Below are 19848 nucleotides of genomic sequence, written 5' to 3'. Positions count from 1 at the left end.
TGGTGGAGTATACTCATAATCAGGTCTGATCGGGTATGCTCATAATCAGGACTAATCGGGTATGCTCATAATCAGGACTGATCGAGTATACTCATAATCGGGACTGATCGAGTATACTCATAATCGGCACTGATCGAGTATGCTCATAATCGGGACTGATCGAGTATACTCATAATCAGGACTGATTGAGTATACTCATAATCAGGACAGATCGAGTATACTCATAATCGGGACTGATCGAGTATAATCATAATCGGGACTGATCGAGTTTAATCATAATCGGGACTGATTGAGTATACTCATAATCAGGACAGATCGGGTTTGCTCATAATCGGGACTGAACGGGTATGCTCATAATGGGGACTGAAAACTTAACAAAAGGAAAGCTGTTGTAGACCACACGCTGCTGGCAGGAAGTCAGGTAATGTTAAAGGGACAATCAGTGGAATTATTCAGATACATTTCAAGACATTTTATAAATCAACATGTCATCTTGTAAAATGACCGTCCTGATGCCGGGTTCTCCCCTCTTTTGCACCAGACAGTCTATCTTTACAGTCATCTTTGAGTACATGTCTTGTTTTATTAACATGATGATGTGATTTTTTTGAAAGGTGGAAGCAACTTAGCCACAAAGTGTTAGCGGGTGTGATGTTTCAGGTCTGGGTCACTACCTCACTAGGGGTTATGTAATACAAGTCTTTTCTGGTGCCGGAATCCTTTCTTCTTCTTTCTGTATCACGTTTGCCAGATTTATTATGTGTTTCTGACATTTTGTTTGTTGCTCAGTTTGGGTGCAGCTTTTTAATCTCGACACATCTTCTGCAATCTTAGTTTTGTGACATTTTATTTTTTGGTGTACAATAAGATCAACAAAAAGTCTACCAACTTCTAAACCCTTTCAGGAATGTGTTATGTTATTTTTGATGCTCATTCGTTCTTCTTTGGGTGTGATAAATACATTGGGGCATATTTACTTACCTGGTTCCTGCCCGATCCCCGCTGTGAGTTGTGTGCCCAATTTCCTGCATGTGTCGCTTCCCTGAACAGGTCCGCCGGAGTTCACCTTCTTCCTCCCGGTGCATGTAAGTGCATGGCTTGCGACACAAATTGAATTGTTAAATCCCGCGTGTTGTCTGAATCCGTGGGATCATCCGACGACCCGCCCCCGATTTGTGCCGCTTGAAAGCCAGCGCGATTGCAACACAAAACGATCGTAAGCGCAATCCCCGACCCGATCCCAGAAAAATCGGGAAACCCGAAGGAAATGCGGCTGCGGGACCCTTAGTAAATAAGATCTATACTAGATTGTATAGAAAACAAAGAAATAATAATCTCCATTTGCCATGCTTCCTGGTAAGCATGGGAAACCATATAGAACAGCTAAAGAGGACAGGAGGCTGGTTGGGAGTAGTTATAGTAGAAGAGTGCCAGAAAATAGGATATGTGACTCCTCACATGCTTCAGATCGGCAAATTAAAAACATTCTTTCCTGTTTCAGATGAATGCCCTCAGTGCTGCCCTTAGCTGATGTCACAACCGGGAAGTACCACCCACTTCAGGAATGGCTGATTATGATTTCATTTAAAGGATGCTATGCATACCAGCCTATATCTACAGCTAGGAAGCAGCCAGCAGAATGATACAGGTATCGTTGGAATTGTTGTCAAAGCGTCTCTCCAGCTGTGCAAACACCTTTTTTGTGTCAGAAACTTTACAATTACGCTTTAAAAGCTTCAATCACACACAGACACCAACATCGGTCACAAGACTTTATTTGTAGATTCAAGACAATGACATAAGATTTGGTGCAAATTGCTGATTTACTTAATAATAGAAATCCTAAGACTACCAATATTTCACAATGTGCTGCTTAGTTCTCGAGCATCTCTCATGTCTCTTACAGATTCTGACTGATGTGAAGAGGTGGGGAGCATATATATATATGATGTTTTTTCTATGAATGTTTTCAGTATATTCTTGTAGACAATTTTTTAACTGCTGCCAGAATGTAACTATATGTAGTTTGGTAACTTTATTAATTTGAATGTAGCCGTCTACTTTTTACATAATTGACTATTCTAGCCTTGGTCAGAGACAATGGGGGTCATTTACTAAGGGCCCGATTCGCGTTTTCCCGATGTGTTACCCGAATATTTCCGATTTGCGCCGATTTCCCCTGAATTGCCCCGGGATTTTGGTGCGCGCGATCGTATTGTGGCGCATCAGCGCCAGCATGCACGTGACGGAAATCGGGGGGGCGTGGCCGAACGAAAACCTGACGGATTCGGAAAAACCGCCGCATTTTAAAAAAAAAAATGTGTTTCGAAAATTGCACTTACCTTCACTCAGCCCGGCTTGGTGTATTCCAGTGCGTTCCGATGCTCTTCAGCACAGCAGCGCCACCTGGTGGACGGCGGAGGAACTACCTTAATAAATCCCGGCCGGACCCGAATCCAGCGCAGAGAACGCGCCGCTGGATCGTAGATGGACCGGGTAAGTAAATCTGCCCCATTGTAATGGAGAAGAAGTCAGTGTAAAAATAGTTTGTTTGTTTTTTTATCTTATGACACATTTTTGTTGTTGTAATTGTTATTTGCATTTTCTCACTGATTCCCAGGAATGTTTTTTAATGTGCCAAAAAATGCACAAAAAATGCAAAAATCACTGTTGAAAAGTGGTAGATTTTTTTAAAATAAAATGTTTATCAAGGGTTGTGAGTCAAAGCTTTATTTTAATTAAAAATTGTGTGTATCTTGTATTTTTACCACAACCAGGAAAGTAGCTAGAACTATGTATGGTTGGGTACAATGCACCGTATTTTTCAGACTATAAAGCGCACAAACAATCCTTTGAATTTCTCAGAAATCAAAGGTGCGCCTTATAGTCCAGTGTGCCTTATATATGGCGTAATTAGACAACAGCTGCCTTGAACTGTGCACAGGTCTGCCACCTGCTGGTCATTCATCCTTATCAGGTGTATCTTAGGTGCGCCTTATATATGAACCTAGATGTTTTAGCAGGCATTTATTGATGGTGCGCCTTATAATCCGGTGTGCCTTATAGTCCGAAAAATAAGGTAAGCCTCAGGCTAGTATCATTTGGTTGAGAAAGTCCAAAATTGGTGAGCGTTCCCACATTGGCAATGTTAGACTTTTTTTTAAAAAAAAATGGGGAGGCATCCTGTTTCCATGATTTATTTATTTAAAAAATTACCTGGAGTTATGTGGTTTTATACTTTGTTAACAAATACTTTATTCATTTCACGATTTTTCTTCATTTCGGCGAAACTATTCAAAAGAATATTTTCAGTTTCACTCATTTCTGATCATGATTGTGGATTGTAAATGCAATCAAGCAAGAATGCGAGACTATAAGGTATTATTCTTGTAAAAACTTGATTGATCAAATATACGGTAATTAAAAATATAATCTGCTATTAAGGATACAACTTCCAAGATATTTTAATTCATGTGTTAATAAGGTAAAAGTTGCACCAAGGGCATTTCCTTGCGCCGGAGCACTGCTATTCCTTTTACTTCCAGTGTCCCCCAATTTTTCCAACAAGACGAATTTTCCTTCCAATCGGATGAAGAGTGTTATGGTTTAGGCAGGAATAGCAGTGCTCCGGGGGCTAAGAACATGATTTTTGGGAGCCAGCTTATTAGCATATGGATTAAAATGGGAAATAATAAAGATACTTTATGAAACCATTACGCCACATCATGCTACCAGCAGACTATAATTCTTGGGGAGGGGCTGGGGGGCGGGGAGGGGATATTTCCAAATGATCAGAAAATATTAACTTGGCTTATGCTACATACATACCAACAATAAAGGATCGAAGAGTAATTCTGTTTGGTGCAACCAAATCGGAGCAACTTGGTGCTGCACTTTGAAAGGCTCAAAATAATCACTAAGGGGGGGGTGAAATCTGTGATTTATTTATAACTAATTTGACAATTTAAGTTTTGGAGTGAAATATTACAACTTGATTACCATTATGTATCATCTCATAGCATTAATTTGCATTATAATTAAATCATTAAGGACAAGAGCCAGAATCGGATTTCCGGATCCTTCCCTCATCTTCTTTCCAATTATGGAACTGAAAAAGAAAAAGAAATGTAGAATTTAGATTAAAATAACAGAACTTTTAGGACAGTAGGTATTTGTGGGTTGGGGGTGACATTATAGGTGGGGTAACTTTATAATAATCTAAAGCAAATACAGAGGGAGGAGTCTTGTGCACCGGATAGATGGCGTGGACTCTCCATTTTTACAGGAACGGTAGGGTAGAGTAGAAAAAGGACCGAGAGCTTCGTGTTTTGTTGGTTTTTGGTTTTTTGAAGGAGTTATTGGGGCAGATTTACTTATCCGGTCCGTTCGCGATCCAGCGGCGCGTTCTCTGCGGTGGATTCGGGTCCGGCCGGGATTCACTAAGGCAGTTCCTCCGCCGTCCACCAGGTGGCGCTGCTGCGCTGAAAAGCATCTGAACGCACTCAAGTTCACCGGGCCGGACCAAGTGAAGGTAAGCGCGTCCCAAGCGACACTTTTATTGTTTTAAATGCGGCGGTTTTTCCGAATCTGTCGGGTTTTCGTTCGGCCACGCCCCCCCCATGCCGGCGCCGATGCGACACAATCTGATCGCGTGCGCCAAAAACCCGGGACAATACAGGGAAAATCAGCGCAAATTGGAAATATTCGGGCAACACGTCGGGAAAACGCGAATCGGGCCCTTAGTAAATGACCCCCATTGTGTTTGAGGTATGTTTCTTGGTGGTTTTACCATAGTAATGGTGCCTGGATCGATGAGTAAGTGTCCCTGGTTTATTACCATGGATTCTGATGGTAGATTTTCTTTAACCCCCCCCCCCCCCGAGACACATGATATTTGTTCTTGTGATTTGTGTGGGTATCAGACTTACAAACTTAATAAAACAAAGTCAAGGCTATAGTAATACTATACTGCCCAAGACAATGAGGATGAGGGTAACTTAGGAACATTGGCCTCCTAGTCTTACATGCCTCATGGTGTAAACAGAGAAGTTAGACATTATAGTCTGACAGCACATGCATAGGGAAAAATAATACAAAGAAAGTGGATTTTCAAAAACATTTATATCTTGTATTTTTTAACATGTTATGTAAAGTACTTACTACACAGCCGATTCTCACATTTGCCTTTGCACTTTGTACACCATGGGCCTTTTTCATATGGCGTAGGCATATTCCAATTATCATTACCTCTAAAAAACATGAGGAAGAAATAGGTTACACTTTTCATTGGTTAAACAATTCATTGACTAATCAACAGTTAGCTCTCCTCCTGTGTGGTGTAGTATGAAGAGGATATGTCTCCTCTCCTCCTCCTGTGTAGTGTAGTATATAGAGGATGTGTCGGCTCTCTTCCTCCTGTGTGGTGTAGTATATAGAGGATGTGTTGGCTCCTCCTGTGTGGTGTAGTATATAGAGGATGTGTCGGCTCTCCACCTCCTGTGTGGTGTAGTATATAGAGCATGTGTCGGCTCTCCTCCTCATCCTGTGTGGTGTAGTATATAGAGCATGTGTCGGCTCTCCTCCTCCTCCTGTGTGGTGTAGTATATAGAGGATGTGCAGGCTCTCCTCCTCCTGTGTGGTGTAGTATATAGAGGATGTGTCGCTCTCCTCCTGTGTGGTGTAGTATATAGAGGATGTGTCGGCTCTCCACCTCCTGTGTGGTGTAGTATATAGAGCATGTGTCGGCTCTCCTCCTCATCCTGTGTGGTGTAGTATATAGAGCATGTGTCGGCTCTCCTCCTCCTCCTGTGTGGTGTAGTATATAGAGAATGTGTCAGCTCTCCTCCTCCTGTGTGGTGTAGTATATAGAGGATGTGTCGCTCTCCTCCTGTGTGGTGTAGTATATAGAGGATGTGTCAGCTCTCCTCCTCCTGTGTGGTGTAGTATGTAGAGGATATGTCTCCTCTCCTCCTCCTGTGTGGTGTAGTATATAGAGGATGTGTCGCTCTACTCCTGTGTGGTGTAGTATACAGAGGATGTGTCGCTCTCCTCCTGTGTGGTGTAGTATATAGAGGATGTGTCAGCTCTCCTCCTCCTGTATGGTGTAGAATATAGAGGATGTGTCTCCTCTCCTCCTCCTGTGTGGTGTAGTATATAGAGGATATGTCTGCTCTCCTCCTCCTGTGTGGTGTAGTATATAGAGGATGTGTCGGCTCTCCTCCTCCTGTGTGGTGTAGTATATAGAGGATGTGTAGGCTCTCCTTCTGTGTGGTGTAGTATATAGAAGATGTGCCGGCTCTCCTCCTCCTGTGTGGAGTGGTATATAGGGGATGTGTCGGCTCTCCTCCTCCTGTGGGGTGTAGTATATAGAGGATGTGTCAGCTTTCCTCCTGTGTGGAGTAGTATATAGAGTATATGTCAGCTCTCCTCCTGTATGGTGTGGTATATAGATGATAGGTCTGCTCTCCTCCTGTGGCGTGTAGTATATAAAGGATGTGTTAGCTCTCCTCCTCCTGTGTGGTGTAGTATATAGAGGATGTGTTTGCTCTCCTCCTATGTGGTGTAGGATATAGAGAATGTGTCTGCTCTCCTCCTCCTGTGTGGTGTAGTATATGGAGGATGTGTCGGCTCTCCTTCTCCTGTGTGGTGTAGTTTATAGAGGATGTGCAGGCTCTTCTCCTCCTGTGTGGTGTAGTAATATAGAGGATGTGTTGGCTCCTCCTCCTCCTGTGTGGTGTAGTATATAGAGAATGTGTCAGCTCTCCTCCTCCTGTGTGATGTAGTATATAGAGGATGTGTCATCTCTCCTCCTGTGTGGTGTAGTATATAGAGGATGTGTCACCTCTCCTCCTCCTGTGTGGTGTAGTATATAGAGGATGTGTCATCTCTCCTCCTGTGTGGTGTAGTATATAGAGGATGTGTCACCTCTCCTCCTCCTGTGTGGTGTAGTATATAGAGGATGTGTCAGCTCTCCTCCTCTGTGGTGTAGTATATAGAGGATGTGTCAGCTCTCCTCATATGTGGTGTAGTATATAAAGGATGTATCTCCTGTGTGGTGTAGTTTATAGAGCATGTGTCAGCTCTCCTCCTGTGTGGTGTAGTATATAGAGGATGTGTCAGCTCTCCTACAGTGTGTTGTAGTATATAAAGGATGTGTTGGTTCTTCTCCTCCTGTGTGGTGTAGTATATAGAGAATGTGTCAGCTCTCCTCCTACTGTGTTGTAGTATATAGAGGATATGTCTGCTCTCCTCCTGTGTGGTGTAGTATATAGAGGATGTGTCAGCTCTCCTCTTACTGTGTGGTGTAGTATATAGAGGATGTGTCGGCTTCCTTCTGTGTGGTGTAGTATATAGATGATATGTCTGCTCTCCTCTTGTGTGGTGTAGTATAGAGAGGATATGTCAGCTCTCCTCCTGTGTGGTGTAGTATATAAATAATGGGGGTCATTTACTAAGGGCCCGATTCGCGTTATCCCGACGTGTTACCCGAATATTTCCGATTTGCGCTGATTTTCCATGAATTGCCCCGGGTTTTTGGCGCATGCAATCGGATTGTGGCGCATCGGCTTGGCATGCACGCGACGGAAATAGGGGGGGCGTGGCCAAACGAAAACCCGACGGATTTGGAAAAACTGCCGCATTTAAAACAAAAAATTGGTTGCACGGGCCATACTCACATGCACCAGGAAGAGATCAGTGAACTCCGACGCAGCTCGGCGGACTTCGGCGCAGCAGCGACACCTGGTGGACATTGGGCGCAGGACCTTCATGAATCGCCAGAAGACCCGAACGCTCGTCCAAGAAGCCGCCGCTGGAACGCGAATGGACCAGGTAAGTAAATGTGCCCCAATGGGAAGTGGATGCCTCCTCAGCAGGGGCCGGTGCGGTGCTCACGCAAAAGGGTCTTTTTCCAAGGCCTTCTCCTCCACAGAGAGGAATTCCTCCATAGGAGTTCGAGATCTGCTGGCAATTAAACTCGCCTTAGAAGAGTAGCGTTACATCCTGGAGGGAGATCGGTTTCCGGTCAGCATTTACACAGACCACAAGAACCTCCTCTATCTCCAGACTGCTTAGTGACTTAATCCATGTCAAGCTTGCTGGTCACTCTTCTTCTCCCGGTTCGATTTCCTCATTCATTTCTATCCGGCTGAGAAGAACATCAAGGCTGACACCCTCTGTCGTGCCTCGGATGTCATTGGGGAGAAATCGGTTCCTCAGCACGTCATCCTGCCTGAACGACTGGTACTGGCGGTGCCTGTGGATCTTCGTCAACTTCCTCCTGGCAAAACCAACGTATGACCTGCTCTGCGGAGGAGGATTCTGACATTGCTCACGTGTGCCTGGGCAACCTGTGATACAGCGCTCTGTCGCCCTCATTTCCTGAGTCTACTGGTGGCCAGATGTGGCCAAAGATGTTGTGGACTTTGTGGCTTCCTGTGCTTCCAGGGCCCGGAATAAGCCGTCACGTCTCAAGGCTGCTCGTCTTCCTCTGCCTTTGCTGATACCCTTCTGTCCATGAACACCTCACCTTATATCCCGGCACCTCCCTTCCTGCCTGGCCGAGTCTTTGTGCCTCACAGCCTCAGCAAAAGCTCCCCAGCGATACTCCTGCATTCCTGTGTCTCCTGCGGTTCTGTGTGTTCCTATGTATCCTGCGTTCCTGCTCCCGTGTGTTCCTGCTCCTGAGTTCCCGTGTCCTGCGTTCCTGTGTTCCTCTGTACATGTGTTCCTGTTCCCTTCTGCCTGGATCTCCCGTTGCTGACCCCGGATTGGACTTTGATGTTGCATCTCTGCCGCCTGCCCTGATCCTGTGCCTGAACCTGACCACAAGTCTTGTCTAGACAAAAATAGCAAATTTTAAAGCTGATGACACTGTCACTGATGTCACTGATCATTGTGCAGCTCAATATCTCTTTATTATCTACCCAAACTGAATTTTATATTTTTAAAGAAACATTCTAACCTCCAAAATAGGATGTCAATTTAGGGGTCCATATGAGTTGGATGTCAGAGTGTGAGATTTACCATTGATAGAAGTTTGCATTAGTTTTACTGTTGGTGGAGGTGTCCTATTACCATATATCTCTATACGCAAGAAAAAAAAAATTTTGCTAACTAGTCTTGGGAGTTGCGGATATGTTATATCTTAGTCTGACGCACCATTTTTGGTTGTATTTTTGTGACTTTTTGAGTGCATTGAGGTATTTACGCAAATTTTCACCCCTTTTTCCAGCTGTTGCCATGTAGTAGTTTCCTGGTTTGCGTCTAATTTCTGCTGCTTCCAGATGCTTGCACCTTATTTAACATTGAGTTGTGTCTATATGGGTGCAAAAAATTGCTCAATAACCCACCAGACCATGTTTAGGAAAGGCAACGGTGTGATTTTCACAACAAAATTGCCCTTTAAAAAAAAAAATGTGCCTAATAAGGTGCAAAAAAAACTTTATTTGATGGAGACAAATTTAGGTGCAAAAACTGACTTACAAAAGGCGCAAAAGAAACTAAGATAAATGACCCCAATAAAGGAAGTCTTGAGGAGCATAATCTCTCGAGAACTTCTTTGCAGGATTTCTTTGTAAATCTGATGGTAAATGTCCTTTTAAGGCTCATTTATGCAAATGAGCCTGAGGGGCTCCAGGCTCCATTAACACCTTTGGGGCCTGAAGCCCCTCAGGCTCATTTGCTGACAGTACTCCATACTGGTGGTAGTTTTGCTAAAGAATATATTTCTAAAATAAGAGGACATTCAATCACTTTCTGGGCTATTTACCAAAATAAGACTAGGAAGTTGCTTTTTAAAAAAAAAAAAGTTGTTTTTTTATCTTGTACTTAACATTGAATTCCCGCCCCCTTTTTTAAAAATTGAATGAGAGAGGTAAAAATGCAATATGTCACAACATGTTTAGGAAAATATGCTAAAAAATCATTCTATCATTCTCTCTGCATGTACTGTACATCATACATTGTAAGAAAGGATAAAATCCAACATTACTTACGCTGGGCAGTATTGGCAATAAAATAGGATCAAATCCCTATTTTCACATTTTACGAGTGCACATCCAAGTAAATATGAGTTTGCCCAAACCATCTTAACAAAGACAAATAAAAAAGGAACAAAATGATTATAAGAAGAAGATACAATGCAAATACAAAATATTTCAGCAAATGTACACTACAATATAAATCAGGGAACATGTCAAAGGGAACTTCTCACCAGTTACAAGACTTTACAGCTAATTTGCATATAAATTTGGACATTGGCTGTAACAGGGACACTGAAATGCATATAGAGACCTTAAAGTGAACCCTTAAATTCTAGCCCCCCCCCCCCCCAACCGCCCTTTCTGCTTGCATCTGTGTATCCTAGGCAATGTGGGACAACCACAAAACTGGTCCTCCTGCGGCAAAGGGCGGCCACGTAACAAGAGACAGACAAACAAATAACAAAAAGGGATGGTCGATAATCCAGGTCACAACTGAGATGACATATAAAGTAAGAATCAGATACACAGGAGAATAGTCAAGAACGTAAGCCAAATAGTGAAGAAACAGAAGTACAGACATATAGCAAGTGAAACACTGACAAGAGAGCTAGAAAAACAATCTTTAACCCCTTACCGACACATGGCGTAGTCCTACATCACATGTCAGCTGTGGGTGAATGGAGAGGGCTCACGGGAGGTTTTAATTTTTGTAAATGTCTGAAAACATATTTATATCTTAGATTGGGGATATTTCATTTGTTTTGGGGGCACAATATAATTTTCTAGTTTTCTGCAGAACAGATTGTACTTCCTAGTGGTGGTATTTATTTTCCATGGTGTGTACTGGAAAGCATGAAAGCATTTTTTTGCTCTGTTTTTATGGATTTCATTGTGTGTTCCAAATGACACCTCCCCTTTACTGCTTAGGTTAGCGCGATTACAGGGATACCATTTTTTTTGCTTGTTGTCAAGGGGGTTGCTATACAAGGTAGCTAAAAGAGGCAGGGTTTTGCATATCATACGCCTCCATATGCCTACAAGGCGGCCTTAATTTGAAAGTCTCCATATGGAGAACTTTTACTTCCTGACCCTTTTATACAATATGCATACTGTGTAGTAATACGATAAGTGTGTAGTATAAGATGTTAGAAGAAAGATCTTTATGGTTAAAGAGGTAAACAGTGTGTTAAAGGGGTTTTTCTGCTGAAGAAATATTTACCCTATTACAGGGTGTGTGACCGCCAGATTGACCCCAACTGTCAATAGAACAGGTGCCAATGTGTGATATGGACTGGATATAGCTGCCTCAGATATTCCTGACCATAAAATGGCCACGGATGGAGGGTCATGGGATCTCTAAATGTCCATGAGCAGTCGTCCAGCCAAGACCTTAAGATCACATGACCCTCCGTCTGCAGCCGTTTTATGGTCAGGAATGTCTGGCTGATGTGGTAAAAGACACCTTACATACCAGGAAAGGGAGCAGAACTTATATTAGATGTATATAAAATTGTGAATGCACATAGCTAGCGCATGCATAGTTTTCATATACCTCGCTTGCTAGATCAGGACGACTTTCGGGCATGTGCTGTAGCTTCACAGCTGTCCTGATCGATCAAGCCTTACCGTGGGACAGCTGTGTAATGCAGCAAGCCGGCACTACTAGATGAAGAAAACTTACTAGTGCCACCTTACTGCAGTACACAGATGTCCCCCCGGTAAGGCTCAAATGATTAAGACAGCTGTAAAGCTACTGCGCATGTCCTGCTGCCGTCCTGATCTAGCAAACAAGGTGGCAATGCGCTAGCTATGCGAGTTTACATATTCTCGGCACGTTCAGAGCATCTGCTTGACGAGCGGCGGTGGCCACATCTAGTGCCACCGTTGGGCCGTTACTAGGGGGCAGGTAATCCCCATTATGGAAATAAAGGTAATTTTTTTAAAATAACAGTTTGGGATTCAATTAAATGTAGTAGGTGAGGTGCGAATACTCCTTGAATTACCTAATATCCCCACACTTACACTACAAAAAACATAAAGTAAAGTGGACCACTGTTTTTTGATCTGTGGGGGTTCTGGCAGTGATAACCCCAGTGACACTTATTTCCTATCCTCTTGATGTACATTTTTGTATTACCTGGGTGTAATGGCCAACATCCTTATGGTTACCTCCTTTCCCATAAACAAAGATCCTATTTTCCCTTTCCCATTCTCCCACAACCTTTCTCCAGGGTTCCTTTCGTTGGGATACGTGGATGTTTTCTCCGCAAGAAAAAAATGATGGCCCTAAAAAAACAAAACAAAAAAACCTTGATTTTGTTTATGGAAACCAGAAACTACTCAGATTTGCAGTTTCCATTCAAAAGGATAAAAAGAGCAAAGCAAAGACAAACATAGGACTGATCCACAAATATCACATCGAAAACTCCTTGATTTAGAATCCCTAAGAACCAGCACCGGATACAACAGCAATGTTTTAGCTTCTTAGCTGTCAAGGTCTGGGGATTAAAGAAATTGTCCGACATGAATAAAAACTCTACCGGTGGGCTGGAGGGGTTCTTTGCGAAGGATCCGGGTTCTGCCGGGATTCACTAAGGTAGTTCCTCCGACGTCCACCAGGTATCACTGCTGCACTGAAGTTCCTCGGAATGCACTGAACTTCACCAAGCCGGGTCGATTGCAGGTAAGCGCGTGTCCAGCGACATTTTTTTTTTAAATGCGGAATTTTTTCCAAATCCATCGGGTTTTCATACGGCCACACCCCCTGATTTCCGTCACGTGCATGCCGGCACCGATGCGCCACAATCCGATCGCGTGCACCAAAATTATATTAACTATAGTACATTGGTTAAGGAAATCTCCCACCAGATTTTGGTATTTCAAAGCGTTACCCTGATTTCAGATGCTTTTTTTATATTGTGTGGGAGGGAGTGTTTTGAAAATTTTTCGAATATACTTCTTTAAGAAATTCAGCTTAATTTGTAAAAAATCAGAAGGGTAAGTGCCCCTTGATTGCAATGTTACTTCTTTGTTGCAGTGGGGGGTTTCTCTCTCCCCACTTCTGAGTGTTAACCCTTAACTATCTCCCTGCCACTATATTTAAAAATCAAGCATAGAGTAAAGGGGCTAATCCTCCCATCTCAGAGCTGTGTAACCAAACACGGAGGTTAGATGTGAGATAATGCAGCCTTCATAGACACACACTGTCTGTACAGGTTGGAATGTGCATTTGTATGTGAGTTTTTCATAAAGTAATCAGAATTTTTTAATGAAGTATATAAGGAAATTTTCACCGACCACTGACCCCCCCACCCCGCACAAAATATAAAAAATGATCTCAAATAAAGTTCATGCTTTAAACCAAAAACACTCCCATGTTGTTAAGTCCCCTTGTTGTCTGGCCTTCTTTTATATTCTTTTGTTCTTATTTTTACAAAAAAAAGGCTTATAAAAATATGCAAATGAGCCTAGGGAGCTCTGTGTGGAATCACCAGTGCCCCCTCTGGGCTCCATCAACTGTTTAATTATGCACAACTCCATGCATGCTTGCATCTCACTAACCAACCAGAGAGCTGGTAATGCGTTTGCCAATTCCTGCGCATGTGCTGTGTTCTCTGTGTCGTGCATCCGGCTGATCATTTAAGGGGTTGCATTGTCCCTAAACCTCCTAAAAAAAACTCCTGGGTGTGATGAATACACCCTCCCATGCTAGAAATACAATGGGGCTTATTTACTAAGGGTCCCGCGGCCGCATGTTCATCGGGTTTCCCGACTTTTCTGGCATCACATCAGGGATTGTGTTGCCCGCGATTATATTATGTTGCAATCGTGCCGGCTTTCACACGACATACATAAGGAGCGGGCAACCAGACGACAATGCGCAGGATTTAATATTTCAAATTGTGTCACAAGGATGATGGTGAACCCCGGGGACCTGAGCGGGGAAGCGACACATGCAGGATATCGGGCATACGCTGGTAGTGAATCGTGAACTTCATCTTCGTTGGACATTCCCGGATCGGGGATCGCGCAGGGACCGGGTAAGTAAATGTCCCCCATTGACTTCCACTTACATTTTGTGGTAATTGTTATTTTTGCAAAGAATTACCTCTTTATTGCAAAGTCATGCAAAGTCAGACAGAAAACTGGCGCACTGGCTTAAGTAAATCATGGCCATTATCTTGATTAGATAATCCAAAGAAATACAAATCCTAAAATTCATGAATTACTTAAATATATATTCATGTTTCTTAATAATTTCCTGGTTTTAAACTTACTTTTAATATACAGCCCTCTAGGAAGGGAGTGATTTCCATGGCACGCACTTGCAGTTTTGAAAGAATTCTCTGCAGCATTGTGATTCCAAATCTATATAGGAAAAACATAAATGGAAAAATCGAATAGAGAGTGTTTCCTCTCCTTTGTGGTGTAGTATGTAGAGGATGTGCCATCTCTCCTGTGTGGTGTAGTATATAGAGGATGTGTCATCTCTCCTCCTGTGTGGTGTAGTATATAGAGGATGTGTCGGCTCTGATCCTCCTGTGTGGTGTAGTATATAGAGGATGTGTCGCCTCTCTTCCTCCTGTGTGGTGTAGTATATAGAGGATGTGTCATCTCTCCTCCTGTGTGGTGTAGTACATAGAGGATGTGTTATCTCTCCTCCTGTGTGGTGTAGTATATAAAGGATGTGTCATTTCTCCTCCTGTGTGGTGTAGTATATAGAGAATGTGTCACCTCTCCTCCTCCTGTGTGGTGTAGTACATAGAGAATGTGTCGGCTCTCCTCCTGTGTGGTGTAGTATATAGAGGATGTGTCATCTCTCCTCCTGTGTGGTGTAGTATATAGAGGATGTGTCACCTCTCCTCCTCCTGTGTGGGGGAGTATATAGAGGATGTGTCGCTCTCCTCCTCCTGTGTGGTGTAGTATATAGAGGATGTGTCACCTCTCCTCCTGTGTGGTGTAGTATATAGAGGATGTGTCATCTCTCCTCCTGTGTGGTGTAGTATATAGAGGATGTGTCACCTCTCCTCCTCCTGTGTGGGGGAGTATATAGAGGATGTGTCGCTCTCCTCCTCCTGTGTGGTGTAGTGTATAGAGGATGTGTCGCTCTCCTCCTCCTGTGTGGTGTAGTATATAGAGGATGTGTCGGCTCTCCTCCTGTGTGGTGTAGTATATAGAGGATGTGTCATCTCTCCTCCTGTGTGGTGTAGTATATAGAGGATGTGTCACCTCTCCTCCTCCTGTGTGGGGGAGTATATAGAGGATGTGTCGCTCTCCTCCTCCTGTGTGTTGTAGTATATAGAGGATGTGTCAGCTCTCCTCCTCCTGTGTGGTGTAGTATATAGAGGATGTGTCGGCTCTCCTCCTGTGTGGTGTAGTATATAGAGGATGTGTCATCTCTCCTCCTCCTGTGTGGTGTACTATATAGAGGATGTGTCGCTCTCCTCCTCCTGTGTGGTGTAGTATATAGAGGATGTGTCGGCTCTCCTCCTGTGTGGTGTAGTATATAGAGGATGTGTCGGCTCTCCTCCTGTGTGGTGTAGTATATAGAGGATGTGTCATCTCTCCTCCTTTGTGGTGTAGTATATAGAGGATGTGTCACCTCTCCTCCTCCTGTGTGGGGGAGTATATAGAGGATGTGTCGCTCTCCTCCTCCTGTGTGTTGTAGTATATAGAGGATGTGTCAGCTCTCCTCCTCCTGTGTGGTGTAGTATATAGAGGATGTGTCGGCTCTCCTCCTGTGTGGTGTAGTATATAGAGGAAGTGTCAGCTCTCTTCCTGTGTGGTGTAGTATATAGAGGATGTGTCATCTCTCCTCCTGTGTGGTGTAGTATATAGAGAATGTGTCAGCTCTCCTCCTGTGTGGTGTAGTATATAGAGGATGTGTCAGCTTATCTCCTGTGTGGTGTAGTGTATAGAGGATGTGTTGACTCTTCTGTATGGTGTAGTATATAGAGAATGTGTCAGCTCTCCTGTGTGGTGTAGTATATAGAGGATGTGTCAGCTCTCCTACTTTGTGATGTAGTATATAGGGGATGTGTCAGCTCTCCTCCTCCTCCTGTGTGGTGTAGTGTATATAGAGGATATGTCAGCTCTCCTCCTGTGTGGTGTAATATATATAAGATGTGTCAGTTCTCCTGTGTGGTGCAGTATATAGAGGATGTGTCAGTTCTCCTCCTCCTCCTGTGTGGTGTAGAGTATATAGAGGATTTGTCAGCTCTCCTCCTCCTGTGTGGTGCAGTATATAGAGGATGTGTCAGCTCTCCTTCTCCTGTGTTGTGTAGTATATAGAGGATATGTCAGCTCTCCACCTGTGTGGTGTAATATATATAGGATGTGTCAGTTCTCCTGTGTGGTGCAGTATATAGAGGATGTGTCAGCTCTCCTGTGTGGTGTAGTATATAGATGATGTGTCATCTCTCCTCCTTTGTGGTGTAGTATATAGAGAATGTGTCACCTCTCCTCCTCCTGTGTGGTGTATTATATAGAGGATGTGTCGGCTCTCCTCCTGTGTGGTGTAGTATATAGAGAATGTGTCAGCTCTCCTCCTGTGTGGTGTAGTATATAGAGGATGTGTCAGCTTATCTCCTGTGTGGTGTAGTGTATAGACGATGTGTTGACTCTTCTGTATGGTGTAGTATATAGAGAATGTGACATCTCTCCTGTGTGGTGTATTATATAGAGGATGTGTCAGCTCTCCTGTGTGGTGTAGTATATAGAGGATGTGTCAGCTCTCCTACTTTGTGATATAGTATATAGGGGATGTGTCAGCTCTCCTCCTCCTCCTGTGTGGTGTAGTGTATATAGAGCATTTGTCAGCTCTCTTCCTCCTGTGTGGTGCAGTATATAGAGGATGTGTCAGCTCTCCTTCTCCTGTGTGGTGTAGTATATAGAGGATATGTCAGCTCTCCTCCTGTGTGGTGTAATATATATAAGATGTGTCAGTTCTCCTGTGTGGTGCAGTATATAGAGGATGTGTCAGCTCTCCTCCTCCTCCTGTGTGGTGTAGAGTATATAGAGGATTTGTCAGCTCTCCTCCTCCTGTGTGGTGCAGTATATAGAGGATGTGTCAGCTCTCCTCCTCCTGTGTGGTGTAGAGTATATAGAGGATATGTCAGCTCTCCACCTGTGTGGTGTAATATATATAGAATGTGTCAGTTCTCCTGTGTGGTGCAGTATATAGAGGATGTGTCAGCTCTCCTGTGTGGTGTAGTATATAGATGAAGTGTCATCTCTCCTCCGTTGTGGTGTAGTATATAGTGAATGTGTCAGCTCTCCTCCTGTGTGGTGTAGTATATAGAGGATGCATTGACTCTTCTGTATGGTGTAGTATATAGAGAATGTGACATCTCTCCTGTGTGGTGTAGTATATAGAGGATGTGTCAGCTGTCCTGTGTGGTGTAGTAGTTGGGGGATGTGTCAGCTCTCCTCCTCCTCCTGTGTGGTGTAGTGTATACAGAGGATTTGCAGCTCTCCTCCTCCTGTGTGGTGCAGTATATAGATGATGTGTCGGCTCTCCTCCTGTGAGGTGTAGTATATAGAGGATGTGTCAGCTCTCCTGTGTGGTGTAATATATAGAGGATGCGTCGGCTCTCCTCCTGTGTGGTGTAGTATATAGAGGATGTGTCAGCTCTCCTCCTGTGTGGTGTAGTATATAGAGGATATGTCTGCTCTCCTCCTGTGTGTTGTAGTATATAGAGGATGTGTCAGCTCTCCTCCTGTGTGGTGTAGTATATAGAGGATGTGTCGGCTCTCCTTCTGTGTGGTGTAGTACATAGAGGAGGTGCCCGCTCTCATCCTTCTGTGTGGTGTAGTATATAGAGGATGTCTAGGCTCTCCTCCTCCTGTGTGGTGTAGTATATAGAGGATTTTTCAGCTCTCCTCCTCCTGTGTGGTGTAGTATATAGAGGATGTTTCAGCTCTCCTCCTCCTGTGTGGTGTAGTATATAGAGAATGTGTCGGCTCTCCTCCTCCTGTGTGGTTGTAGTATATTGAGGATGTGTCAGCTATCCTCCTGTGTGGTGTAGTATATAGAGGATATGTCTGCTCTCCTCCTCCTGTGTGGTGTAGTATATAGAGAATGTGTCGGCTCTCCTCCTCCTGTGTGGTGTAGTATATAGAGGATGTGTCTGCTCTTCTCCTCCTGTGTGGTGTAGTATATAGGGGATGTGTCGACTCTCCTCCTCCTGTGTGATGTAGTATATAGAGGCTGTGTCATCTCTCCTCCTGTGTGGTGTAGTATATAGAGGCTGTGTCATCTCTCCTCCTGTGTGGTGTAGTATATAGAGGATGTGTCAGCTCTCCTCCTGTGTGGTGTAGTATATAGAGGATGTGTCAGCTCTCCTCCTGTGTGGTGTAGTACATAGAGGATGTGTCAGCTCTCCTCCTGTGTGGTGTAGTATATAGAGGATGTGTCCTCTCTCCTCCTGTGTGGTGTAGTATGTAGAGGATGTGTCAGCTTATCTCCTGTGTGGTGTAGTGTATAGATTTTATGTGGTGCAGTTATGATGTGCTAGAGTCTATTGATGTATTTTATAGCACAGTCTCTGACAATCATATGTTTAGTAATTGTTGATATTTTGCTATTAATGTAGGGGTTTTCTGGCTACCAACGCATAATATAATATAGAGGATGTGTCGGCTCTCCTCCTCCTGTGTGGTGTAGTATATAGAGGATGTGTCAGCTCTCCTCCTGTGTGGTGTAAAATATAGAGGATGTGTCACCTTATCTCTTGTGTGGTGTAGTAATAAGAGGATGTGTCGGCTCACCTCCTGTGTGATGTAGTATATAGAGGAGGTGTCGGCTCTCCTCCTCCTCGGCTCGTGCTAGGGTCTATTGATGTATTTTATAGCACAGTCACAATATAGTATACAATGTTTGACTATCTCTGACAATCATATGTTTAGTAATTGTTGATATTTTTCTATTAGTGTAGGGGTTTTCTGGCTACCAACGCATAATGTAATTGTCTACAAGTTTGACTTCCACTAACTAGATCTTTAATGGATCATTTAATTAAACCAGAAAACTTCATTAAATAAAGAGAACTTCTGGAAAGGCTGGGGTGATGGTTCTTTCTACTCAGTTTCCTCTCCTTCTGGACATAAATCTTTCTAATATATGTTATGATGGCGATTATAAATAGACTATGACAAAATTGGGTAGAATTGCAACAATAATCTTTATACTAACTTACCATTTTAAACATGTTTGCTGCTGATGGTCTGACATGTGACCTTACGAAATTGTGAAGATCAAGAATCTGAATTCTATCCTCCTCCGTCAAACCAAATTCTTCATTGTCCTGTAATTAAAGAGAATATTTACTTCACTACCTTTACTATGCTGAATTCTTATTGTAATGATTTACTGAATAAATTGCAGATCTAAAACCTAAAGGGGCATTCCTCCCACGAAGACAAGTTTCTTGTATGTACTCAGGATAGCAAAATAACACATTCTCTAATTCACTGATATTAACAAAAATACAGGTGAAAAGACAAAAGTGAAAAGACGTCTTTAAATCAGGGATCTTATCCGAGCATTTAATGGGTTATTAGTCCATGATCAGCAGAGACTCAACGCCTGAAGTGCTTGCTCAGCTCCTGAGTGGGTGCCATGTTGATACTGGTGATATCTATGGTGACCACCTTGTAGTGCAGTGGTGGCGAACCTATGGCACGAGTGCCAGAGGCGGCACTCAGAGCCCTTTCTGTGGGCATCCAGGTCATCGCCCCAGAACACCAGTCAGGACTCAAAGAATCTTCCTACAGTTCCAAGCAACTTAAAAGATGCTGCTTTCAATTGTATTTTGATACTTACTTCGCTACTTGGGACTGCAGGAAGAGGGAGAATGTATAGACA

At 43.4% G+C, this 19848-nt stretch overlaps 1 protein-coding gene across 1 annotated transcript; it reads right to left on the bottom strand.

The window, feature by feature from the left end:
* Window positions 1-2973: 2973 nt before the first annotated feature.
* On the bottom strand, window positions 2974-19284 carry LOC140120717 (cysteine-rich venom protein kaouthin-2-like). Its single transcript, XM_072139670.1, has 6 exons — window positions 19181-19284; window positions 14261-14351; window positions 12121-12269; window positions 9996-10087; window positions 5161-5249; window positions 2974-4108 (listed from the first exon to the last, which is right to left on the bottom strand). Exons 1-6 carry the CDS (start codon window positions 19190-19192, stop codon window positions 4101-4103), a joined length of 441 nt encoding a protein of 146 aa, XP_071995771.1. The 5' UTR covers window positions 19193-19284; the 3' UTR covers window positions 2974-4100.
* Window positions 19285-19848: the final 564 nt, after the last annotated feature.

Source organism: Engystomops pustulosus, chromosome 3, assembly GCF_040894005.1.
Source record: "Engystomops pustulosus chromosome 3, aEngPut4.maternal, whole genome shotgun sequence".
In the NCBI taxonomy this organism is placed as follows: domain Eukaryota; kingdom Metazoa; phylum Chordata; class Amphibia; order Anura; family Leptodactylidae; genus Engystomops; species Engystomops pustulosus.
This window is presented reverse-complemented; position numbering and strand designations above follow the sequence as displayed.

Bases quoted from the DNA above. Each gene is read 5' to 3' on its own strand.
- LOC140120717 (XM_072139670.1), bottom strand. The intron at 12,270-14,260 runs GTAAGTTTAAAA...TTGTTTTTTTAG, and splicing joins TAGAGGGCTGTATATTAAAA to GGCCATCATTTTTTTCTTGC. The intron at 5,250-9,995 runs GTAAGTAATGTT...CATGTTTTTTAG, and splicing joins TATTGCCAATACTGCCCAGC to AGGTAATGATAATTGGAATA.